Source organism: Choristoneura fumiferana, chromosome 17 (genome assembly GCF_025370935.1).
Source record: "Choristoneura fumiferana chromosome 17, NRCan_CFum_1, whole genome shotgun sequence".
Lineage (NCBI taxonomy): Eukaryota > Metazoa > Arthropoda > Insecta > Lepidoptera > Tortricidae > Choristoneura > Choristoneura fumiferana.
Window position 1 is genome coordinate 5,303,612 of NC_133488.1, and position 26,834 is coordinate 5,330,445.

At 38.8% G+C, this 26,834-nt stretch overlaps 1 protein-coding gene across 1 annotated transcript; it reads right to left on the bottom strand.

Moving 5' to 3' along the window:
- Positions 1 to 281: 281 nt before the first annotated feature.
- On the bottom strand, positions 282 to 25,559 carry LOC141436978 (DNA repair protein RAD50-like). The gene is made up of 22 exons (XM_074100133.1): positions 25,177 to 25,559; positions 23,367 to 23,541; positions 22,219 to 22,404; positions 20,850 to 21,063; positions 20,341 to 20,432; positions 19,998 to 20,207; positions 18,665 to 18,831; positions 17,504 to 17,652; positions 16,747 to 16,861; positions 16,368 to 16,604; positions 15,552 to 15,710; positions 14,729 to 14,842; positions 13,862 to 14,056; positions 13,520 to 13,666; positions 12,034 to 12,249; positions 10,919 to 11,079; positions 10,215 to 10,449; positions 9,522 to 9,728; positions 8,875 to 9,071; positions 7,958 to 8,062; positions 6,831 to 6,947; positions 282 to 5,936 (listed from the first exon to the last, which is right to left on the bottom strand). The coding sequence occupies exons 1-22, from the start codon at positions 25,429 to 25,431 to the stop codon at positions 5,690 to 5,692; spliced, it is 3,900 nt and encodes a 1,299-aa protein (XP_073956234.1). The 5' UTR covers positions 25,432 to 25,559; the 3' UTR covers positions 282 to 5,689.
- Between the last annotated feature and the right edge of the window lie 1,275 nt (positions 25,560 to 26,834).

Genomic DNA, 26,834 nt, shown 5'->3' on the forward strand with positions numbered 1-26,834 from the left:
TCTTGCTTGATGTTACCTGTGCCTTAGTGTAAGTTTTCGGTTACAAAATACGTCTCGATCGCGTTCGCGTTAAAATCTCAATTTGTATGCAAACACGAACAGCGCCTCTAGTGGAACGTTTGCGATGTTCGTGTTTCCATACAAATCGAGATTTTTAACGCGAACGCGATCAAGACGTATTTTGTAACCGAAAACTTACACTAAGGGCACTGAACCCGCGAGTTAAATATTATCGGCCCTATTTACATTACGATTTACGTACGACAAAAATGAAAATAATATTGAAATAGAAATCTGTTTATTCTAACCGACCTTATTATTTTACGCATTATTCTTACTTAGTAACTATTTAGAAATATTACAATTACACCTACACATACAAACAAAAAAAGAACTAGGTACATATATATTTAAAATCTGTCATATACCGAGCACTACGTTTATTCAAAGACTTTTTCAATCTCATATTGAAATCGAATTGGTTTGCAATAGGATTTTTTTTAAAACATAATGCCCTGATACATTTCACATTCGCAACTAACATTAATAAAGAAAATTTCACTTTGCACAATAATCAAGCACACTATGACAAAACTTCGATCGTAATCAAAACTTGTAATTATTTATGACAATAACATGTAGTTAGGAATAACGCAAAATATTTTCTAATTGTTCTTTTCATCGACTTTTGTATATAGTCATCTATATAACGCGCCATAAATCTGCCTAAAAGTTCATTACTTAATACTCAGTTTTGACGCATTTTTGAGATACATTTTTTATGCGACGTCTTTACGTTGCTCCCGGATTTTGTTCGAATCGCTTAACGGTATAGTGCCTATTCAATTATTGGAATTATACCTTTATAGTTTTTGTGGTACTAGTCGGGGCAATGAACTTTTAGGCAAAGTTAGGCGGCGGAAGGTATACAAAGATATCGATACCTTAATGTTAAGTCAATAAAGCCAAGTACATATTTTTGTAACTTTCGCCATACCAATCAGTCAGTAGTGGCTTTGTCTTTAAAACTTAATAAACAAAAAAAATGGAGGCTCTGTTTATAAGAGCGGCCCATTGATACTATAAAATAACCTGATTGCTAAGTCACATACTCAATGTCAGGCTAATAATTCTATATTCAAGATACAGGATGAAATTTTGGATATCATACAAAATTAGCGTATCAAGCTCAGTTAATACTGGACAATATTAATATAATGTATTAACTAATTTGTTGAAATCAGTCTGATAAATTGATAATAATTACGGTTTCTACACATTGTAGAAATACAATTACAACTAAATATGTATATGGAAATAAGATTATTCTGTCCAGCATTCATTGAACTTGAAACACGAATTTCGTATCACGTTCATACTTCACCTGTTATATCATGTCAAAAATTTTAGAATAAAAAATATTACTTGCCAATGTATGTCACGTAATGAATGCAATGCATGTAGGCTAGGACCCAATGTCAGTTATGACAGTATGTACGGTTATTTTGCTTAATGCCAATGGTTGGGCAGAAGCAAGGAAATAATAGTGAAAAAAAAAACAATTGCGCGCCGGGCCTTGGGCGGAGGTACACTATAAATTTCATAGATATAAAGAGCAAGACTGAGAAGTAACTCACCTTAACGTTTGCGCCACGGACTGTATGTAGGTGATGCCAGTCGATCTACAGTGTATGTACCTAACATTGTGTAATTAAATTATTAATTATGAAAATAAGCTTAAGCTTTAAGTTATGTTGCAGTGTTCTACAAAAGGGTTTCATGTTCGGGAAATATTTTAGTTTAAGATCCTAACTATGTACCCGTGAAAGCAATGATTAAAATGCATAACCTCTAGTATCTCACGATCTGGACAAAGTCACAAGCGAAAATGTAAAATACGGCCTACCGGCACTACCTATAGTGCCCTAAAATTCTAATTAGTCTGTCTGTTACATTTTCAGAAAATATTGGGAACTAAATATAAATTTGTCAAGCTATCATTTACGTTGTGCCCATACATTAGCTTTTTTGGATACATTTATTTATTTAACAAAAATATACATAAAGAATACAAAATATGCAAATTACATATTACACTAATGGAATATTTCAATTCAAATACCACATCATTGTTTCAAAAATATAAACTTTTCTTTAAAAAAAACAGCCAAGGCACAGCTTTAGCAATTTTCGCAAACAAAACATTTTGATGTACAGTGAAAACCGACTAAGTAGTCAGATATTTTTATAACTGTCATTTGACCATTTGAACCAATGGTCAGATGTACCATATTGAATACGTCATTACAAAATGGCCGCGATGATGTCAGCAGGGCTACTACGAAACTCGAAACTCGAAGTTCGTGTCGTGCGGTCCCTCTGACACATACTGTTTAATACGAGGCCGAGAGGGACGGTACGATACGAACTTCGAGTTTCGTAGTAGCCCTGCAGGTGGTTTGCGGAGCGGCGAAAGCCAATAATACTGGGAGGCGACTTAGGATTCAACTCCCGAATTCCTCATGCGATCAGGCCTCTCACTCGCACTTGCGAGTTCAATTAAATACGGGCATTCCAAGTGCTGCTCGTACGTAGTACTTGTACTGTGATACAACTCAGTGTGGTAAATATACTTCCGAGTACTTGTTGCCCCGGATCGCACGCCCTTATTTAATTTCTTCTGCTTCAGTTCATGGATTATCAGGACGTACATTTGGTCCTAGGTTAGTCGATCAAGTAAATTATTTTTAAATTTGGAAAACAAGATATGATAGATAATGGTCGATGAAGGATCCAGTCCAACATGAGTACTATAACATTAATGTTTTATTTCTGACAGCTTCATGTCAGAAGAAAATCGATGACTCGTGGTCACATTGACTTCAAGTGTAACTGGCCTATGATCTGGCCCCCTGGCCTATTTTAGCAAGACCCTTTTCCAGGCATAGTGCTGATAGCGACCTTGCTAAATTTACAACATGGTATAAAATCAATTGATATAGTCAAAAATATTATTCGTTTTTAAATGAATCCCTCATAGTTTAACTATGTAAAACTGTGGTCTATTTTGTGGTAGCGTATCTAAATTCGCGGGGCCTGGAAAAGGGTTAAATTAAAAGTAACTGGTATTTCTGAGTATGTAATTTAAATAAATGTATCTCGACTCACCAATGAACATCTTGAATATTTTACGACAATATCTTGCAACAACTTTCTTCCGACTTCAATGCAGTTGAAGACAAAATTGATATGTAAAAAAATCCTTGGCACTTGACATTTGTTTTATATTTTTAATAAACTTTAAAAGTAGGAACGGAACGCGTTGGTGATTTTATTTTAAGAACACCCAAAGGCAAATAAGGAGAGTTTCTGTGACAGGTCAGTTGGCGCTGGTGTCGTGAGGTTCGTTTGACAATCTTTGGCATTTGTCACACGTTTGTGATTGGTTTTATAACCCAATAGACCAATCGCAAGCAAGACTGTAATGCCGCATTTACACTCGCGTACGTGTAGCGAGACGAGGCGCTAGGCGAGGTACCATCAGCCAAATAAGAGGTCTATAAATTTTTAAACAAATTCCTATTAAATGAATATGTCGAAGTCGAACTTTCAAGTTAACAGACACGTGTCTATTGGCATTATTGTTTTATGACATGCAAACGATTATCAACTTTAAGGTGGTAGACCACATATTTGGCTGATGGTACGAGGTGAGTGTGACTAGACAGACGCGCGCGCCTCACTTGCCCCTCGCAGCGCTCGCGTCCGGAGCGGTTTTTGAGCATGAGTCAAAGGATTCGCGCTCTCGCTTCATTCGAGTTTGAACGTTGTGCCGCGCAGGTTGTAAGCTCAAAGACAACTGAACTCGCCACGAGAGCACAATACACGTAACAAGGCAGTATCGACGTATATATAGACGGCCGTATTCTTGAAATTTATATAGCGCTAGGGTTGGCGACTACAAAAAGTAAAACGACAGTTGTAGGAATAAAACATTAATCATTTTATGATTATTTATTTATTTATTAATTAATTATAAGTTGGTAATAAAAAAAATTGCGTCAATTGCCGCAAGTTCGAAACAACTTGTTGAATTTTATGACATAAAAAAATCTCATTCTTATGAAGTTTTATTTTAAAAAATTTTGGGAGACAAGGTATATTTCTTTAATTTCTTTGAAAATAGACGCTAAAATTTTGTAATTTATGTGCTTCCTTTTCTGGAATCTGGAATCTTTCCTCCATTTTTTCAACGTAATTCACGAAATCACCGTGAGGTATGACCAGGAGATTTGTAACACAAAACGAACTTATTTGTGGGTATTGTTGCTATTAAATCGTATTTTTTATCTTATTCGTATAAAATATAACCTAACCAACAAAAAGTTGTCATTTCGAAGTTCAATATCTCAAAAACGGCTAAACCTATTTTGATTAAACATGTCTAACAACCATAGATAACCTACTTTCAAATAAAGGAAACCGCATTCAAATCGGTCCACCCATTTAAGAGCTACGATGCCACAAACAGACAGACGCACAGCGGTCAAAGTCATAACACTCCTTTTTTGCGTTGGGTGTTAAAAATGGACATTAAAAGCTACCACTTGCTTAGCCGACCTCCCCATAAATTTTGAATTATCTATGTGTGTCATTTGTACCGAAGAGACAAACAAGAAAACAAATTAAAGTTATAAAGACTAAGGGGATGTTTCACCACCCGTTGATTAATTTTAACTGACGGATAAATGTGATGCCGTCTCCGTTTATTCGAATAAAACAAACAAAGACGGCATCACATTTATCCGTCAGTTAAAATTAATCAATGGGTGGTGAAACAGCCCCTATTAGGTACTTAACAAAATGCAAACAATCGAAGTATGTTTTAAACTAAATACGTTTTTAAAAATGTGAATTCATAAATTCGTTCGGATTTATATTTTGATAGAAGACTTAATTTGTAAATAGCAATTTGCATATTTTTTAAATGTAATTTTCTATAAATAGACACATCAAGATGGTTTACATTTTGTTGAGTAGGTACCTAGACAAATACTTTTACCTTTCAGCACAGCAGGAAGTTGAAAAAATTACAATGTTGGTTTTAACACCGTTGAATTTAGGCACCCGTAAACACTGCAGTATACACGTTGTCGTGACGCCGCCATTATTAAATAATATATTATAGTACCTAGTTACTTAGTACCGAGCGCTTATAGCCACGTTACGGAATCGAAACGGGGGCGAATAGAGCGGGCGGCGCGGCACAGCACTCGACTAGCGACCGGACGGCGCGGCGCGCGGCGTGGCACTGCGTAGTTTTGTCTTGCGAAGATTGGTTAGCGGCCGTGTAAATAGCGCTTGGCTGTGTGCGTGCGTCGATTCGGGCGCTAGTATGAAGTCGAATTACTACCTTGTTACGTGTATTGTGACGAGAGTGTAAACAGGAAGTTCATTTACCATCGATCACGCGAGCCGCGGGCGAGATATGAGACGAGGCACGAGGCGAGAGTGTAAATCTAGCATAACGTGCAACGGACCTCACGCAACTAACGCCATCTAGCGATGTTTCGCCCGTAAAAAACCCTCCTTGGTGATACCAGTAAGCTGTATAACTGACATTGGTCGACTACACAAACCGCGCCTACAACTTGTCGATTTCCTGAATAAGCCTACATGAGATTGCTTATTACGAGAAGCACACTTTCTTGACCTCCGACTTGCCTTCACCATTTCTTGATACCTCGTAGTAGTGCGACACTTGGTCGATGTGGCCGAGGGAGTCGATGAAATCTTTGTCGTGCGTGATTATAATGAACATGAAGTTCTTTTGGCTCATACGGTCCTGGACTATCTCGTTGAGTGCCATACAGAGGTATTTCACGTTCTCCTCGTCGAGATTTGTCGTGGGCTCGTCCAAGGCCAGAACGCCGAATCTGAAAATTTAAATAATTCAGTGTAATGAGAGGTTTAGGCTAGGATGATGAGCTAGTTGGCGCTAGTTTTCGTGAGGTCCATTTGGTTATCCCATGGGAAATACATGTGTACTTTTCCAGCACAAAAACTATCCTGTCCTTCCCGGGGTTTTAAAAACATTTTTAATACAAGCTTTTTTGCTGACTGTACTTGCAGATTATTGCATTGTCCCCAGATTTACATAAGTATACCAAATTTCAAGTCAATTCGATCACTGGAAGTGGGTCAAATTTAACTTGCAAGATTTGACCCAAATAAAAAATCATACAGCGCAAGTTAAATAAAAGCTTGTAAAAAGTAGCCTATGTCTGATTCCAGACATTGAGCAATCTACATGTGGGATCGCGTGAAGGAAACAACTCAACAAATTAAAATTAACAAAACATTGGAAAACCCCCAAGCTTTGTCACTTCAAAGTTCAATATTTTTTACAAAAAACATGTCTAAGAACCATCGCTAGAAAACCTGATTTCAAATTAAAAAAAACCGCATTCAAATCGGTTCACCCGTTTAAGAGCTACGGCGCCACAGACAGACACAAACGGTCAAACTTATAACACCCCTCTTTTTGCGTGGGGGGTTAAAAAGAGTTTAAGTATATAATCAATAATATAATTAAAAGTTTGTTTACAACAAAAGGAACAAATAAGAAGTGTTACAACTAAGCTCACCAAAATGTATCTCAAACTGTCTTACTCATTCGCTCGTCCCATTAATCTACAGAAGTCTCCGGTCCATTTGTCAACAAATCCACCTCCATTATTACATACTAAATTTTATCAAATTCCTACCGTTTCAGCTCGAAGGAGTCAAGGACACGCACTCACATAAAAACTTTGTGGATGAGGGATTACCTGGTACTGAAGGTTTCCGCTAGAGCTAGCCTTATGATGAGGCAGGCGAGCAGCTTCTGGCCTGCACTACATCTCCCTCGCATGTCTATCTCAACACCGTTCTTACATTGCACCACTCTGCAACGAAACAGTATTAATTAATTTTAGAAAATCATTAATGGCAGTTTTGCTTCTTTTTACAAATGTGCTCAATGTGAGAGGGCTTATTTTACTTAAGCCGGGTACTCACCAGCGAGCTGTAACTGTAACCGTTGCACGTTACAGTTACTAAAAATCATAGTGAACTGTATACTTAGTTCGCGAGCGGAACGCGCTGTGCTCGCAGCGAGCCGATGACGGCCAGGTACTCATTGTGTAACTGTAACCGTTGCACGTTACTGTAACCTAAAAACATAGTGTGTACGTGGTTTGCAAGATTGCCACTAGCAGAACATGTGCGACTCGCAGTGAGCCGACGAGTGTCGGTTTCTAGAAACTCGTTACTGTATCTGTTACAGTTCGCTTGACGAGTACGCTCGGTGAGAATCATTGTGAAGATCGTTTCACGCGTACACACTAGAACCTCGTAACGTAAATGTTCGTATACAGTTACAGCTCGCTAGTGAGTACCCGGCTTTAGAACGACTAGTGGCTGCCACAAGTTGCGGACGCCTTTCCTCATACATTTTGTGTAACATCGGCGCACACGAGCCATTAGCTGTGGGAGTCAACTCGTTCGACTCAAGCGCACACACGGCCACAGTCGATATATTCAAGCCGCAAGTGGCAGCCACTGGTGGCGACGTATAGTAGTCTCGACTGAACCACTAGTTGTCGCGATTAGTGGCCATAATGTGCGGGCCAATATGATGTGGTAGGCAGGTCACTCAACTTTTTAGTGTTGTTATTCTCTCCCGTAACTCACGAGTGACACACTTTGTTTGAAAAAATGTATTTGCAAATTGTACTATTAGCACACTAACGTGATGAGCCATAAAGGAATTGCCTTAAAACTGTCACAATTTGTAACTTTTAGTGGATTTGCACCCCATAAAATCATACATTTAATAGGTAACGCAGGAGACGTAACCGAGACAACAAAATGTTAATTGACCCAGGAGCAGACGTTTACTTACAATGCTATTTACCTGTAATTATATTTGTATCGTTCCAAATCTTCAGCTAGGCCGCCATCAGTCTTTATCTCTATGTAATCGATGTCGTTACCTCTATAGATCTTTCTCCACATTTCTCTGTAAAACAAAGCATAAGGACATGAGTCAAAAAAGTCTTGTTTTTAGTTAGAGAGTAATTTGGAGAATAAAGTAAAATGCTTGTAAACTGTCCGCAGAGAACTAATAAGAAGGAAATGTTATCTTGTGCTTCCTCTCAAAATGAATGTTGCCATTTTTTCGCTTGTCCTACTATTAATGCATACCCTTTTTTTGTTTTTCTGCGTTATTCTTAGACCTCGCTATCGGAGGTGCAATTTGGTAGCTGTCAAATCTTAGGGATGGTTAAAAAATACATGAAAAATCCTAGCTAAATGTCGATAATTTTTCTTTATCATAATGACAGTCTAAGGGGCTGTTTCACCATCCATTGATTAGTGTTAACTGACGATTAAATGTGATGCCGTCTCTATTTGTTTTGTTCGAATAGACGAAGACGGCATCACATCTAACCGTCAGTTAACACTAATCAATGGATGGTGAAACAGCCCCTAAGACTTTAATTAAACATGTTTATTTTGTAAAACAGGAATTTTGTAAAATAGGAATTTGTAAAACTATCTGTATACCGAATTTCATCTAAATTGGTTCAATGGTTTAGACGTGATGAAGTAACAAACAAACATACTTACAAACTCTCGCATTTATAATATTAGTGGGATAAATATAGTGTTATAAAATTAACACGGAAAAATATCAATTCACACTTTGACCATCAATCTTTGTAGGTATGGTAACATTTTTCATCCTCGCTAAAATAATCTGGTTTCTTGTTTAGTGAAACTTGCCCACCCATCTGCTGAAACGAAAATCAAGTAAAAACGGCCAGTTACCTGACAATTAGATTGATATTCTTCATCTTCTCTTTGTGGAACTCCAGTAAGCACTTCTCGAGCGCCATAGAGTAATCCTTAACGTCCTTTTTGACCGCCCTCGCGACAATGAGCTCGTTATATTTCTGACGGTAATTCCTCTCTATCCCCTGGTCTTCCATTTCTTGCAAATCTTGCTTGCATTGTTTTAGCCTTTCCTGAAAAAAAAAATAATAACAACTATACTATGACGATTTTACCGAACTATGTAGATGTGCGTGTGGGACTCCGTCCGCGTAGAATTCGTGTATTGCTATCCCGCGGGAACTATGCAATTTTCCGGGATAAAAACTATTAAATGTCATTCCCCGGGACTTAAAATATCTGTGTACCGAATTTCATCTAAATCGGTTCAGCGGTTTTAACGTGACGGAGTGACAAACAAACAAACAGACTTACAAACTTTTTCATTTATATTATTAGTGGGTTTGGAGCATTTCTAACGTTTGTGATATAGGGGCAGGATGGCAGTACAATAAATTCTTCACAGATGGCGCGCTGTTGCTCGCTAGCACATTTTATTTAGTTATCACCTTGGCCTTGAGACCCAGATTTAGAGAATAAAATACTACCATCTAAATAAAACACAATTTACAAAGTGGACTTACTTTATGCGCACTCAATTTCCCTCTATTCTGCTCTCTCTCTTTGCTAATCTGTTTCTCTTTGGCGACGAGATCACCCTTCTCGGTAAGCAGATCCATATTGAACCCATTAGTTTTCTCCGTGATCTCCGACATATCTTTCTCGCAGTTCGCTATCTCTGTCTGGATGCCTCGCAACTTGAGGTTGTCTTGCAAGTCTCGTTGGTTGATCTAAAAAAAATTAACATGTACAATCATTAACCAACTTCAAATTACAATTTCTTAAAATAAGTCAAGAATGAAATCATAAATTGAGTTGATAGGGCCGTTCCATCATCATTTCATCACTTCTGCCTGTATATGTCCCACTACAGGGCACAGGCCTCCTCTCAGAACTAGAGGGCTTGGGCCATAGTTCCCACGAGGGCAAAAAGGCGGGAACTTCACACACCCACAATTGAATTTCTTTGCAGGTGTGTGCAGGTTTCCTCTCTTTGTTTTCCTTACGGTGAAGGGGCCTTCCCAATTGAGATATATTTTTTTGTTTGTTATTTCAGAACTCCGTCATATATATGAACTAATTTGTTTGGAAGGACATATTTCCTGTTTAGTCTCATTTTAATTTGAAGAATAAATACTAAGGAAGTTTTTTGAATTTAGAATTAGTCTCTCGTTCCAACTGCCCACAATATTCCAGTAGAAAATTGTTATACTAACCTCTTGTTTCGCGATTTCGTCCCTCAGTATATGCCTCCTCTTGCCTAGCACACTTTCGTCAATCAGTATTTGTTTCCTCTTCTCTGAGAGCTTATCGTTCAGTTCGTTGAACATTTTCATTTGCAGTGGAATCTTCTTTTCTTCGTGCTGTTTTAGTTCCGATAGTACAGTTTTGATTTTGTCCACGGACTTTACCACTTTAGCTATGTAGTTGCGTTTGGATTCTATGATTAATCTGAAAGAAAACCATTTTTGAGGAAAATTTTATAGGTTAATAAACTATAATTCCACGATAATTTTTAATCAGGGCTGTGATCTGGTAACAATTTTTCTCATTTAGCAATTGATAGCCGTCACGTTTAGGTCGCAGCAACATGAAACAAAGTTTGTTTTTTTTAGTTTTTCTTTTGAAAATTAACAAGAAAAAAATAACCAACTGGGGTGTTAATATGATAACGATGCTCCGACCGATTCCGGCCACAGCAACCACTTCGACTGCTAATTATTCGATTGGCGCCCGTGTGCTCTAAGATGGCTTACATAGCTTATTAAATCTTAGCTGTGAACGTATGTGTGTAATTAAATTACAATTAAAATAAATTTAACTTTACATAATTCTTTTAACAATCACAAATTAAACATTTTTGGACCCCAGCGCGAGCGCCCACTAGCCGCCCCCTTTGAGAACTTATGGTTAATCTTACCTGTTCTTTTTAACGGCATCAGTCTTAGCGTCCTCTTTGTCCTGCAGGTCTTTCTTGAAGCTATCGGTGGACGCTTGCAGCTCTTTCAGTTCCGCATTACATCTTTCCTTGTCTTCTTCGAGCTGTTTGATCGCGTCTTGAAGGGTGCAGATGCCTTGGACCTAGGAACAATGATGAAATCTGTACCTAGTGCCATCCACGAAGACAGGTGATTTTCACAAAATTAGACATTAATGACATTGTAATAAGAACCACGGCACGCGTCATCGTGAATGACTGTACCTATAATAGATTATTGTTTTTCGAAATCAAAGAATTTCTATTCAACTGCTAGGTGTAATGGACGAGCAGATAGGCCAGTGGGTTCCCAAACTTTTTCAGTTTGCAACGCAATAATAGGCCTAGTATTTCGTCACGGTGCCCTTGCTGCAAGGGATCCTTTCGACTGCCATAATTTTATCAGTCATAATGTAATGTTTGTCATAATTATTGTTTGACATAAAAAAAAACCCGCTGAAAACGTAAATTTTTCATAAATTTTTAAATGGTCATCCTGTAGAACTCTATAGGTTAGGTTTGTTATATAACAATTCTAAAAAATAAACGGTTTCAGAGAAAAAAAAGAGTTATGTCAAACATTAGATTATGACTAACAATTTTCGACCCATAAGCAATAATGATTTTTTCCAGATTGCCTAATTTTTTGAGGTAACATGAGCGCCGCGGTACACACTAGGACGTCCTAGGGCGTCGCGGCGCACAGTTTGGGAACTCCTGGCCCAGATGATTGTATAAATAACATATGTCTATTTAAATATATATAAAACCCGTAGTATTTCTATTGATTTATTAATAGTTGTACACGTGCAAAGCCGCGGGTAAAAGCTGGTAAATATAAAAAAATAAAAAATATTTTATTCAGTAACACAAACAGTTTAACAATATGCAGGCAGGTGCCTCTTTTTAAGTATCGAGACACCGCTCTTTCATTAAAATGTAACTTTAATGGCACAAGGTGAGTTTGAATTAAAATTAGGATCTGAGAGAGCCAAGAAAAGGAAACTCCCAAACTAAAACTAAAATACGAGGCAAACAAATAACTTGAAAGCTCATACCTTCTTCTGTATGGTGAGCAACTTCTCATTCAGCTTATTCTTAGCCTCTCCCTTCAGCTGCACTTTACGGGTGTGAGCGTTGAGTTTCTTCTGCGAGTTCCTCACTCTGGTCCTCAGGGCGCTGACCTCGTGCCTCAAGTCCCGCTGCCTAGCGGTAGCGTCCTCTAACGTCACGTCGGATTCTATTGCCTCCCCTTCGGAGTTTAGTTCCTCTAGCTGGAAATGAAAACTTTAATATACAAGAAAAATCCTGTCTGAACCCGTCGATACGTACTCAGCCCAAAACCTTTGGACCTTTTTTTAACCCCTGAAGCAATAAGATTCCTACCGCAGCGAACAAGAGAGCTGATGATCTTGAAACGGCTGAACCGATTTTGATAAAACATGTCTAAAAACCATCGCAAGAAAACCTGCTTTCAAATAAAAAACCGCATTCAAATCGGTCCACTCGTTTAAGACACACATAGCGGTCAAACTTATAACACCACTCTTTTTGCGTCGCGGGTTAAAAAGAGAGGTGTTAAGTTTGACCACTGTGTCTGTCTGTGGCACCGTTGCTCTTAAACGGCTGAATCGATTTTAATGCGGTTTTTTTTATTTGAAAGCAGGTTTTCTAGCGATGGTTCTTAGACATGTTTTATCAAAATCGGTTGAGCCGTGTTTGAGATATTTAACTTTGAAGTGACAATGTCGGGGGTTTTCCAACTTTTTGTTGGTTCATGCACCAACCAACCAATTTTGTTGGTTAGGATTGGTTATTTGTGTTTCGCATAAAGGAATCTTAGTAAATATACATGAAAAATACTTCCAATTATTATAGGCCAATGAGGGCTATCGCGTATGAATTCGCCACTAGAGGCGCTAGTGTAGCGTGAGGTCTCTGAAATGTCAAATCTCATAGTTTTTGGGTGAGCTACGTGGGTTTATTTATAATTAGAATAATTTTGTGAATATTTTGCAATATCTGGAATTAATTATGGCAAATATGCGTTCCGGGGCAATGAATGTCTGTGTTTTGAGACAGTTTTGTCTTTCGGAAACCTTTCTCCTCCCTTTTTTCCGAACAAAACGGGGACTATGCAACACTGTGGCATGCTCGATATTTTTATGGTACGGTTTTAAGATGAAATATGATTCTAATCTAAACTTTGTTTTCACGCCCGTAATAACAGACTTTGAAAACCATACTTAAAAACCTCACGCAACAGTGCGCCATCTAGTGAGACAAAAAACGATAGCCCTCATTGGGCAAGTAAGACGGTAACGTCAAACGAACCTTTCGATACTAACTCCTTGCGATTTTTCGCTCGTCATGAAACCCTCATTGTATCTAAACTGAAATTGTAAGGGCTTTTGCACACCGCGCTTTTTAAATGCGCCATCGACGCGCGTTTGTATAAACGCGATACGCACGCTGTATGGCGTTTCTAAAACGCATATCGATGGTGTGTTAAAAAACGCGGTGCGAAAAGACTCTAATGCTTACATTTTTGGCAGCGATGGCAATTTCTGTCTTGACTCGGTCCAGGAGAGGCATCTCGCCTTGAACCTGTTTAGCGGTCACCATCTTCTGCTCTGGTCCTTTCAGTGCTGCGGTAAACTCGCCGACGCCTGCTTGGAGAGTTTTGATTTTCTGAAAACAATAAAACGTGGGTATTTGTGCTCGAGTATACATCCGTGCGAAGCTGGGGCAAATACCTAGTTATTTATTATCATTGGAGAGAGGACGGGGGGTAGCCGTCAAGCTTTTTAGTTTTCAATATTGTCTCAATTTTTTCTAGGATTCGCAAAATTTTTGAGATTTTAGTGGGACCTTATAATCATTTACCTCGTCAAGTCCTTCTAATCTAGTCGCGATCTCTCTCTCCTTCTCTTTCAATCCTGCTATCTTGCTGTTAAGGTTCTTCAACGCTAACAGTTCGTCCTTCTTGGCCGATGTCCTTTGAAGTTCTTCCGTCACTTTCTCGAGCTCAGCAGGAACGTTTAGCACTTGTTTCCCCAGTTGGGATATTAGGTCTGCTACCTAAAGAAAATAACAGTAGAAATGCAACTTTTTCTGGATAGATATTTTAAGGCCACGTACGCACTACTACGATGCGGCTAACCGCGCTGTTTCTCAAGCGATAGCCGCATTGTGTGTATGTGGCCTAATTGTATGCCCCCCGGTTTGTGGGACTAGGTTCAATTCCCAGCCCCAGCAATATTTTTGTGTTCTTCGTTTTCAAGTCTAACCAGTAAGACATGGCGTAAGCAATGTCAATACAAATTTAACTGCAACAAATGTAAAGCTGGGTTCACACGAATACGTGATCAACATAGAAAATGCTTACAAAGAAAACGACAAAATAACAGAGGAGGAACTTAAACCATTGCTTATCAATGGCCGTGATGATGAAAGTGATAGTGATGAATCACTTGTAGACTTTGAATTTCTTGAATCAGATTTTGAATATGGCTACGAATTACAATCAATGTTTTTAAGAACAAAATCCAAGCTGTCTCTTTTCATTAATCATTTTCATTTCATTAGTACATCATAGACTAGTTTTATCTGTGAAATGTGTTGCCAATCCTCAATTTTCCATGCCGCTATCATACGATGGTCAGACGAGACGTATTCTGTGGTTCCAGTTAAAAACCAAAAAATGGAAAGTAAAATATTCAATATTGATAGCTTAGTTGTTAACCCACTAACCTCGTCATCCGAGTTGAAGCCCCGGCTGCACAGTGGACAGCAACTGGTGTCCTTTAACTGTCCTTTGTACTTGTCGATAACCACCGTCGATGCTTGGAGTACGGCTTGCTTCTCCTGTAAATTTAAATTATTACATGAAAAAGTGTAATCACCATTTTTTTCAACTATTTAGGGCACTATTCCCACCGCCGGCGAGTAACGAGTAGTGTTTTTAGCATAAAAAATTTGTTAGACAAAACCGATAAAAGTTTTCATACTAAAAACACTTCAATAAACGAGCCTACTCTCTATTCTATACCTTCTCACTAATATGTATGTGTTCATGGGCAAAAATATTTTTTGTTTCTTTCTTTCCTTTCTCAAAGGGCCGGCAACGCATCCGTAACTCAACTTACGTTATTTGTCTATGGGCGGCCCCTGCTGGTTTGCCTCCTTACATCTTTTCGCTACCGACGATGGAACTATATAGTGTCTGGTTATTTTCAAGTGACCTTATATTTGGCTAATCAATTCCTCTTTATTTTAAACGCAAGAATTCGCATTGGAATCGGTTCATCCGTTTGAGAGCTACGATGCTATAGACAGACAGACAATGTGTCAAACTTATAATAACACCCCTTCCCACGCACGCTCTTTTTGCGTTGGGGGTCAAAACCAAGTTGTGACCTCATGCATGAAGTGAGACAGACTTTTTTTCGCCGATGCTGAGGTGGAGCTCTCCACTTATAAAATAGTAATTATTTACCAACAAAATGGATAAATAGTCTGAATAAATAAATATTATTACTATTATACTTAACACCACGATGTTTTCGCAAATTACCTGCAACACCTCCACGAGGTTAGTGACCTCAGCCAGCACCTCGTCATAAGTCTGTGTGCCGCAAGCCTTCCTGATCTTAGCATCCGACTTTACGATTTCAGCCCGCTTCTCAGACAACATCTCGACGACCATCTTGCGTTCGGTCTCTACACTCGTTAGCTGAAAATAGTAAAATAATTGATCAAGGCAAAGGCATACTCCTACAACCACTTAAAGGTTGCTGATACAGATTTTTTTGAAAGGATAACTTCATCTTTGTATACAATCGCTTTCGCGGAATGAAATGGTTCGTCATCTTAAAGTCACAATTCTGACAAAAAAAAACGTACAAATTGTTCATTGAATAAAGAATTCTAAGAATTTTGAAAAAAGTCAGGACTCAAGAAGTTAGAAGACAATGCAAGTCAACTACAGTCAGCAAAAAGGCTTGTATTAAAAAATACATTACAAAATTATGGTAATAAGTTGGATTATTACGCGTTTCTAATTCTATTACACAGAGGCGTCTTTACCTATAGTGCAGGGTGTGCATTGCACACGGGCGCAGCGATGTTAGGGGCGCCAGCCGCGGCACTTTGTACCTATTCCATTTTGACCGCGCGCTTCTTAGATGGCGCTAAAGTAATAATTGCACACGGGCGCTACATGGGCTAAGGACGCCGCTGCTATTACAGTTAATTCACAAAGCTACACTGAGCACACAACTTTGTCTCAAATAAAAAAAAAAACTTTACAGCTACATTTCACAAAGGTTCGTGAAAAGATTTAACTCTAAAACCCGAATACTGCTACAACAAATAAAGCGAAAACACCAACCTCTTTCTGTTTCTCCTTCAACTTCTGTTTAATCCCCTTCACTTCACCCCTCGTCTCACTCTCCAACTTGTTGATGGCCAGAGCGAAATCCTGTTCTGGCATCACACCCAGCAGTTCAGTGATGGCAGTGCTATGCTTTGTCAATAGTGACGTCAACTGCTCCTGCTTGTCTTTTAGTGATCGCTCTATGGTGTTCCGTTCGGCTAGCTTGGCTGTTTGCTTTTGGAGTTTGGTTATCTGTGGAAGAATATTGAAAGTAGACACGGGTGTGCCGAAAACTTGATATATTCGCTAATATAAAAATAATGAGTTTCAACTGTCCAAGAGATTTACTTTTGACTTCTTATGCTCGTGGTTATATTATTAATGCTGGATGTACCTTTTGACTGAGCTCTTCTAATTCCTTCTCATGCTGTTCTATCAGCTTCTCATCATCTCCCATTTCCTTTTGGAGATCTTCGGTGTTTACCTCGCTTACTGCATTTTGGTATTCACTGTTGAAGATAATGAGAATTAAGTAAGTTGTAACAACGGTTACCTATTAGCATCCTTTTTAACCTCGACATTGGCGGAATCATCGATAGTATCGACAGAGCACTATTCCCAAAAAAATAATTAATTGTATGAAGTAATTTTCGTTATTAAAGCGAATGTTTCAAAGGCATACAATAAATTGACTGTTGGCCTTTTAGAGGCTCAGAGTCACGCAACGAGCTATGGAGAGAGCTATGCTTAGTTTCTTTGCGCGTTAGAATCCGGAATACGGAAATTCGTCGAAGAACTAAAGTCACCGACATAGCTGGAAAAATATGCAAATTGAAGTGGCAATGGGCGGGCCACATCGCTCGAAGAACAGATAACCGTTGGGGGAGAAGTACATATGGAAAATTTCCATATGGGTGAGACAATGACAATAAAGGTTTATTTGGACAGCGAGAGAAACACCAAGCGAGTTTCGTTACATTATTGGGCCGTGCGGCCATCTCGCTTATACGAGTATACCTATACAAAAGTGACTTGACTGACTGACTGACTGCCAACACCCAGTCTAAACTACTGAAGTTACAAGCCTGTGCCCAGTAATGGGATGTATATAGGCTGGGATGATGACGGATGACAGAGGCATATCTACTCACGTCTCTGCAGCTTTAAGTTTAGTTTCAATCTCCTCAAGCCTCGACCTGGACACATTTGCATCGTTGATCTCATTTTCCTTCTTCAGTATCTGTTTCTTCGCTGTTTCTATGTCAATCTCTTTGTTTGATATCTTCTCGTTGTGACGTGACTACGACAAAGAAAAGTAAAGTATCAACAACAAACTAGGCATACATTTTGAACATGAAACTACCGTGAGACTCACTCATATTAAATGATATTGTAACACCATATATGATTGTGATATTTTATTGTGTCGCGCGAGCAGAGCGGTGGCGCGTAGTGTGCGTGTTGCGGCAGCCGCCGAGTCGCGTGCTCCTGAGAGGAAGGGCTACGAAATAGCCCGAAACATGTCGAGCTAATATAGGCATACATTGTAGAACGGTATATGACCCAACATGCCAAGATTCAATTGAGATTTTATTTTTACCACAAAAAGCCAGATAGCAATTAAATAAATGTTGAGCTCTTTATGATCACCTTGGCTGTGTATCTATCTATCTACACAAATTATCAGAAACCTCTCTATCTTTTACGCTCCATCTACTTTTGACGCTGTGCTTTCTGAGAGCTTCTCTAAAATTAAGGTACGCGGAACAAAACCCGAATTTAAATCATAAAATTAGTAATGACCGCGATAATCTAAAACATTGTGACTAATCATCATCATCATCATCATGTCAGCCGAAAGACGTCCACTGCTGGACATAGGCCTCCCCCAAGGCTTTCCACTCAGACCGGTCTTGTGCTTTCCGCATCCACCGCGATCCCGCGATCTTAACCAAGTCGTCGCTCCATCTTGTTGTGACTTATTATGTGCTCCAAATTTATTTAGGGGCTGTTTCACCATCCGTTGATTAGTGTTAACTGGCGGTTAAGTGTGATGCCGTCTCTATTGTTTTGTTCAAATAGACGGAGACGGCATCACATTTAACCGTCGGTTAACGCTAATCAATGGATGGTGAAACAGCCAGCCCCTTAGTGTAACATATTTATTGAAATGTAATCTCTGCTGCTCCGAAATATTTGAGTACCTCGCCAGTTACGATATATCTAATAGCGAAGGGGTGTGTATTGTGGATTTTTTTTCTATTTTTTATCCAAGACTTAAGAGCACCTGTGTTGGAAACAATTAAACTCACCAAAGCGTCTCGACTGGTATTGACGTGAGACTGCAGTTTGTTGGCCTCATCATCGGCCTGCGACTGAGTGGTGGCCAAATCCTTGTTCAGCTCTTTAACCTTCTGTTGCAGTGCTTTGAACGTCTTGTCCGCTTCTTCGTCTGTCTCTATAGATTTTGATTCCATTTCTGTGTAAAAAATTATATTATTTATGATATTTTGTCAAATTACGTGCGGGTTAACTTGCTGCTGCTTATACTAATCATTTTCCAGTATGTAACAAGTAACAATGGGCTAGTGTCTTAAAAAATTCTAAGTATTTCGTTTTTTTTTTTTTTTAATGAAGTTATAGCCAGTTTGTGATTCGGAGTCAACCACTTTCAGAAGGAGCGATGCTGATTTACAAGTTCATTACAGCCGTTTGCATCCAGAGCTAGGTTTCAGTACAAGGGAGAGTGTAACATGTATCTGCTGAGGCTCCCCATGAGGCAGACATAGTCACATTTGGTGTACTAAAGCCTCGTTAAAATATAAGATAAAAAAAAGAGCCAGTTGAACTTCTGCGGGACGACAAGCTAAGCCGTGTGACACCTTTTCGGATGGCATGACGCAAAGGCCCCGCTCCTGAATATTGACGTGTTTCATCTTGTCATATTTTGTTTGATTGGCAAAAAAAAAATATGTGTCGAATATTTTCTGTTAATATGATGGAATAAATAGAATAATATTATTTTTTCCCAGGAAATTTCCAATTATGAGCGAGTTGGCTGCAAAGCAAGATGCCTTATAAACAGGATGTCTCAAACAGGATGACTAAACAAATTACGAAAAAAAAAATCCTTTTGGCGCTTCGCCGGCCGCTGCCACGGCACGCTCGCTTCGCTCACTCGGCTCGCGCGCTATAGGGTCAGTTCTTCCTAACAAATCTTCCTTGATTCGCTCGAAGTCTTACTTAATACCTGATAGTAGTACTAAGGTGTCTTGTTTGCAGGCATTTTAATTTAAAAGGCAATTTGTCTTCTAAGACATTCAACCACTTAGGTATTTTACTTTGTAGGCATAAACACTTAAGCAGGTGTCCATGGGCGACGGTAATCGCTTACCATCAGGCGATCCGCCTGCTCGTTTGCCCCCAATACCATAATAAAAAAAAAAGCATCTTGTTTTGTAGGCAACTCGCTCAAAACCCTTGTTTTATAATTATACGCCGTTATCAAGCAGGCAGTTTGGTGGCTACCTAACATTAGTGATGCGCAATACAAACTATCAAGTCACATTGTAGCTATGTATGGAAACTCCAAAATTTATCTGAAAACTCAATTTAAAATTGAGCTTGATAACAGGGTCTACTTACCAGCTAACACAATAGCTTCCTCCAAGAGTTTATTCCTTTTCTCAACCTTCTCTTTATTCTGGTTCTCTAGGAATGTGAACTCATTCAGCTTAACCTTATTGTATGTCATCTCATTCTCAATCTTCTCTCTTTCCTTGTCAAAGGCAGATTTTCTCTCGTATATTTCAATAAGCTCCTTTTGTTTGTCTTTCACTGTTTGGTCATATGTATCTGTAAATTTGAATGTTTCCTTAAAGTTATCCTTCTTTTACTTAAGAGTTACTCTTGTTGGTGTAGTATTTTCCAGTCATCCAAACAGAAGTAAAAACAACACAGTACATATTTAAAATAAAATTTCACTTACTAATGTTCTCGTTTAATTCTTCTACTGTTCCTTCGAAAATAGTCTTGATTATTTTCTTCATTTCCTGCTCTTGTGTTTGAAAGTTTTCCAATCTACAATGTAAACCGAACTAGGTTAAAAATAATAATTTTACTTGCGGAAACATCAAGTCACACTCAAAATATTGGCACCCTATTAGTAGGCAAAATATCTTAAGTATAATGAGTGCATTTCTGCTTTTCTGAACAAACTATCACTCCAGACCAGACCAAAAGGGGTCGCCGTCAAAAAAGGTCTTGAGACTGCTCAAGAAACTTTTAAATTATTATCATTTCTTTTGAAGGGGCACTGGGTAAGCCAACGGATGGCCGTTGGGCCCGAAAGTTCTCGAATGGAGATCACGGATCGGCACGCCCAGTGTAGGATGAACTGGTTAAAACCGAGTACATGTTCCAACTGAAGCAAGTGGAGGTCTATGAGGAAAGCCTATATCCAACAATGGACTGATTAATGTCTTTTGAGTTACTCACTTCACTTTAATTTTATCCCTCTTATTTTCCAAGCCAACTATGCTCTTCTCTATGGTCTTTATGGAGTCCAGTTTTGCTGTAACTCCCTCTAATTCTTTCGAGAGCTCCTCCACTCTAGTGTTAACTTCAGTAATCAATGCTTCTGTGTTTTCAACATCCACTTTTTTCTTTTCTAATTCTTCTTTCTTCACAAACAGGTAGTCTACTTCTTGCTCTGTAACAATAATCAATCAATTATGCAACATTACTGTCAATTTTGTATAACTATCAGTAGCAAGGGGTGAACATTTGGATGGGATTGCAGATTGAACCGGAGGGGTGTCTAATACACTAGGAATCACAATCATTTTCACCATTTCTTTTTTTCATACAGTTTAAGGCGAGGGTAGAAAGAGATGGTGAATTCGATAGCAAACATCAGCGATAGCAAACATCAGCGCGTTAGACAATACGGCCTCTGATCCTGAACACTGATCATTTGATGCGAGTTAGTGTAGGTTAAGTTTAGTTACAACTGTATTGGAAAATTGCTAGAAGAACGAAAGAAAGAAAGAAAATAATTTATTTATAACAGCAGTGACACATTACACATGTTAAGAAAAATAACAATAAGATGACCTTAATAAATATGAAAAAAAACCGGCCAAGAGCGAGTCGGACTCGCGTACCGAGGGTGCCGTATAAATATTTTTAGTACTTATATGATGTAACTAAAAATAAAAAATATTATATTATATACGGTTTTCGCAATTTTTCCTTTATCTGTGCTATAAGACGTTGCTTCATACCAAATTTTCAAGATTCCGAGTTCACGGGAAGTACCCTGTACTGTAGGTTTTGATTTCCTTGCGAGTTTCGAAAATTTGCGGCACAAACGGCTGTATATTTTGATTGCGTTGGCTTAGAAGTTTGATTTTTTCATAGCTCCAAGGAACAGTAGACCTGAGTATTTGATATAAATTTCAGCTTGATGTCTCCAAGCGTTCCTGAGAAAAAGGGTCTTGACAGATGGACGGACGGACGGTGATCCTATAAGGGTTCCGTTTTTTCCTTTCGAGGAACCCTTAAAATGGAACTAATGCGGCTATCTTGCAAATGCAAAACTTAACTTTTTACAGTTCACCATTATTATGTAAGTAGATTTAAGTTGTGATCACGTGACAGGTTAGATTTCTACCCATATATGTCAGTCGGATTTTGGTAAAGATCGAATAAACAAGCACAATTCATGCTAAACTGATTATTTATTTAAAACATAACAACCATGAATGTAGCTTTTTGTATCTTTTGCCTGTAATTTTTAGTTTATATTTTGGGTTTAAAGCACTTAATATAAAGCTTAGGAAAGGTGTGTGTAGGCATTTCTTACCAAGCGATTTGATTTCATGGCTGTATTCCTTCCTCAGCTTCTTCAGGTGCTCAAAGCATTCGCTGTACTTCTCAGAGTCGAAAATCTCATCAAAACGCTCCTTCACTTTCTGTCCATCGTCCAGTGGCCAAGTGGAATCCTCTTGGTGGCAGAATATGACAGAATTCAAAATAGCATTGGAGACACCTGGGATGAAAATAATAGTTATGGTTTTTAATTTGTATTTAAACTTAGTAAATAAGTGGTCAAACATTTGAAAGCAAAAGTTTCAGTAATTCACTGGTCCAAAGCTCTTAATACTTGAAAAAAAGATCTGAGTCACTGTCTCATCAATGCCTTGCATTATTAAAAAATCAGAACTGAAATATTAGAGATGAGTGTGTTACAGGACAGCCTAACAAAATCTTACTGCAAGTCTTTTCTTCTGTGATTAATTAAAAAAAACCTGTGATTTTCTGATAAAAATTGGCAAGAGGAACAAAATTTTGCATACAAATTAATTCAAGTCAAAATGTGAGATGGGAACATACATTTAGAATATACATGTCGGCAGCCGATCGTAAAATCCGCCAGATCAAGAAGTTCCTAGGCATATCGTGAAATGGCGCCATTTCATGATATGCCTAAAAGTTGGCCAGAAATATCACAATGTGCCTGGGAAACAATACGGCAGATCGATTAGAGCAACGCATTCGTCGATATTCCTAGCTCTATACCAGGCATATCGTGATATACCGAAAAAAAAGAAAAATTTTGGTACGACGAGCGAAGCAAGGAGTGGTTAGTATGAATTGTGACCACAACGCTCGAAGCGAGCGTGCCGCGGCAGCGGCCGGCGAAGTGCCATAACCGATATGGCGGCGTTTCATGATATGCCTAGGAATTTCATGATCTGCCTAAACGTCACCAAGCAAATCGTTAAATGGCGAGTTTTTAATGATATGGTGGATGTCCCTTAGCCAATTCATGAAATGGCGCCATTTCACGATATGTTGTGTGTATGTGAATTTCGTGATCTGGCGGATTTTACGATCGGCCGCCGACATATTACCAAAGGGAAAGTAGTTTTATGTATTTTAGAGTGAGATAGATATCCAAGAGTATTTATTCTCTTCACTCCAAGTGAAAAGAATAAAGATTATTCTTACCCAGTGTGTCACTCATCCGGACATCCATGTCCAATGTAACATCCCTGGAGTCTCCGTGCTCATTGGTTAGCTTCATTTTGGAGCTGAGGGTCTGAAACTTGACCTTCCTGTCAGGTAGCGCTGTGACACGCATGGCCCGGGACACCTCCAATTGCTCGTCATTTGGAGACAAGATCTGGAGACAATAGAAATTCATGAATGCATAAGTAAGTGTATGTCTATAGGTTGTCAAGCAGCCAAGTGGTTAGATTAGACAACCTGATTATGAAGCTTGAGGCCTCAGATTTGATCCCCAGTTGTGGCAGATATTTGTATGAATAATATGAATGTGTGTTCACAGGACTTGGAACTTTAATATGTATTTAAGTATATATTTATCTGTATAAGTTAGTTCATCCGTTGCCTAGTATGCATAGTACAAGCTTATCTTAGTTTGGGACTACGTCAATTGGTGTCAATAATCCCACATCATTTATTTACTTATTATTTTATTTTAGTCACCCAGGCTGTTTTAAATGCTATATCTCACACATGAGATGCCCAATCCGCACTGGGCCTGCGTGGGAACTATGACCCAAGCCCTCTTGTTCTGAGAGGAGGCCTGTGCCCAGCAGTGGGACGTATATAGGCTGGGATGATGATGATGAGAGTTAAACCATCACCTCTGTGCGAGATTTGCCAGATGGTAGATGACTTGTCCCATTTGTTGTTGGAATGTGCTCAGAACTCGGACTTGAGGAGAAGGGTTCTTGGGGGTTTGGGCCGCATGCACAATATCCAGGTCAATTGATCTAACAAAGCCTTTTGTATTTACCAATTTTTTAATGTCCCTTGTGTAGGGAAAATGAGCGAGCACCCATGAGGCTGACATGATCACCTGGAGTGTTCAAAGCCTCAACAAAAAGAGAAAAAAAAATGCTATATCTCGATTTCTAGGCCTCAACAAAAACAAGAAAAAAAAATGCTATATCTCAATTTCTAGGGAGATTAAACTCAACATAATGGAAGTTTGTTAAGGGATTTGTTGAATGTCTTTCATCAATGACTGGTTGGAGTCTAGTAGTAGTCAATGATTTTTGCTTGTGTGGATTGTGGCTCAACTATGACCCCATATTTGTTGACCCAAATTATGACAATAATGCACAACCTGATAATTAAATCTATATCCTCCTAAGTCCTCGCATACTTTTTAAAGACTATTAACACGAAAAATAATAGCCGAATGTACTTCATAAAGTACAAATCGTTCATTGAAATAAAATCCAAAATAACAAAGCAGCTCAACCACGTCTAGATCTTAAACGCTAAGTTTGTTAAAAAATTACAGGACTCATGAGGATAAAGGTAATGACATGAGGGTTTGAACTATTCGGGCATTGGCGTATCCTGGGTTATTTTTCAGGGGGGGGCCTGGTCTGGATTTTTGTGTGAAGATATCAGTATTATAGAATTTACAACCGGTAGCCAAATTCCTGGGGTGGGCATTAGACTATACTGGGTTGGGCACAGCCCACCCAGTCGCCCCCCCCCCCTCGCTATATACGCCTATGCTATCGGGCCATAGTCCATTTCAGGTCGTAATACACAGCATCTCTTGAGCGAGATGTGTGTGTGATCAACGTATACATAAGCAAAATAAAAAAAAAACAATCTTAGCTATGGACAATTTAACTGCAAACTAGATTTATATAATTATCATTGTCATCAATTGACAACCGTCCCTAATCACCAGTGTATTTATAATGGAATTCGTGTATATTTATGCGGCTTCTGCGAACGCCCGGCGTAAAACATTAAAATCTAACCTTACCTCTAATTTTACTTCTCCCAGCACTTCTGTAGACTTATTAACTTTGGCATCATGCACAAAACATTCGTCTTTGCTTCCTGGCGGCATTTGTCCGGTGATGGCATACCGTAAACACTCAATAATCGTGGTTTTGCCACAACCATTTTGACCCAATATAAGCGTCAAAGGTGTATGAAATGAGATGCTCTGCTCGTCGCTTTTGTCCGGCCCGAAGCTTCGTATGCCTCTAACAGCGAGGGATTTAATTCCAGCCATGATTAAAGTGTAAACACATAGAAACCAGCTCAGCAATTTAACTTCTAAATCCCGACAAACAGCGTTCAGCGTTCACAAAACGCAAGTACTTGCAAGAAAGTGGCGGGGCGGACGGCGGCAAGCAGCGACGCGACCCCGTTGTATGCAGTGTTGCCAGGGTCAGATTTCGTTTTCGGCCGAAATTCTTCCGCAAAAGTAGCGAAAAGTTCCGATACACGATTTTTTCCGTTGTGACACGAAAATAACCATTCAATGAGGGCTATCGTTTTTTGTCTCACTAGATGGCGCACTGTTGCGTGAGGTTTTTAAGTATGGCTTTCAAAGTCTGTTATTACGGGCGTGAAAACAAAGTTTAGATTAAAATCATATTTAATACACCTTAAAACCGTACCATAAAAATATCGAGCATGCCACAGTGTTGCATAGTCCCCGTTTTGTTCGGAAAAAAGGGAGGACAAAGGTTTCCGAAAGACAAAACTGTCTCAAAATACAGACATTCATTGCCCCGGAACGGATATTTGCCATAATTAATTTCAGATATTGCAAAATATTCACAAAATTATTCTAATTATAAATAAACCCGCGTAGCTCACCCAAAAACTATGAGATTTGACATTTTGGAGACCTCACGCTACACTAGCGCCTCTAGCGGCGAATTCATACGCGATAGCACTCATTATTATCGTGTCACAAAAGAACTTTTTCCGATCATTCGTTTTGTATGATTGATTAACTGGGCATTTCCATTTTGAATGACGCTCAATTTTTTTTTAGAATTATTCAACTGGTTCCTCCCACTCGGAATCACTAGCACCACTAAAAAAAGTATCCTTTATTTTTTTTCCGTTTTGTGACTTTTTTTCACACAGTACACTTTTTCGAGTACGGTCGCTATCGGATGTTTCGGGGCGGCCGGGGTTGTCGGGGGTGTCGGCAAGATATTAGAGTTCATGTTTCGATGTTTTTGATCGCCTTGGGCGTTATGAGGTGTCTTATCTGGACTGTACAATCACCTAACTTAAGAATAAATTGATACGTACGCCCAACTACTATTTAACGTGGCCCAATTTTTCTTTAAAGTAATTTTTTACTTTAGTGTCAAGTGTTCCCCTTCTTCTTTCGGTGTTAGATGTTTCTAATCAATTTAAAATTAAGCTGTGAAGACTATGTAAATGAACGATTAATAGTCGGTAAAATTTTAGTAGATACTAGTGTTCACCCACGCTTCATAAGTGTAAATATTCAAGAACCTCTTCTTGGAGGAGGAATGTAAAACCAAGAATTGTTTCAAAAATAAGTTAAAAACATGGTTGATAAACTCTTTCCACACAAAAAATTGTTAGTTTAGTCAGTACCTATTAGTTTTGTATAATGTAATGTACTGTAACTATTGTGCACAATAT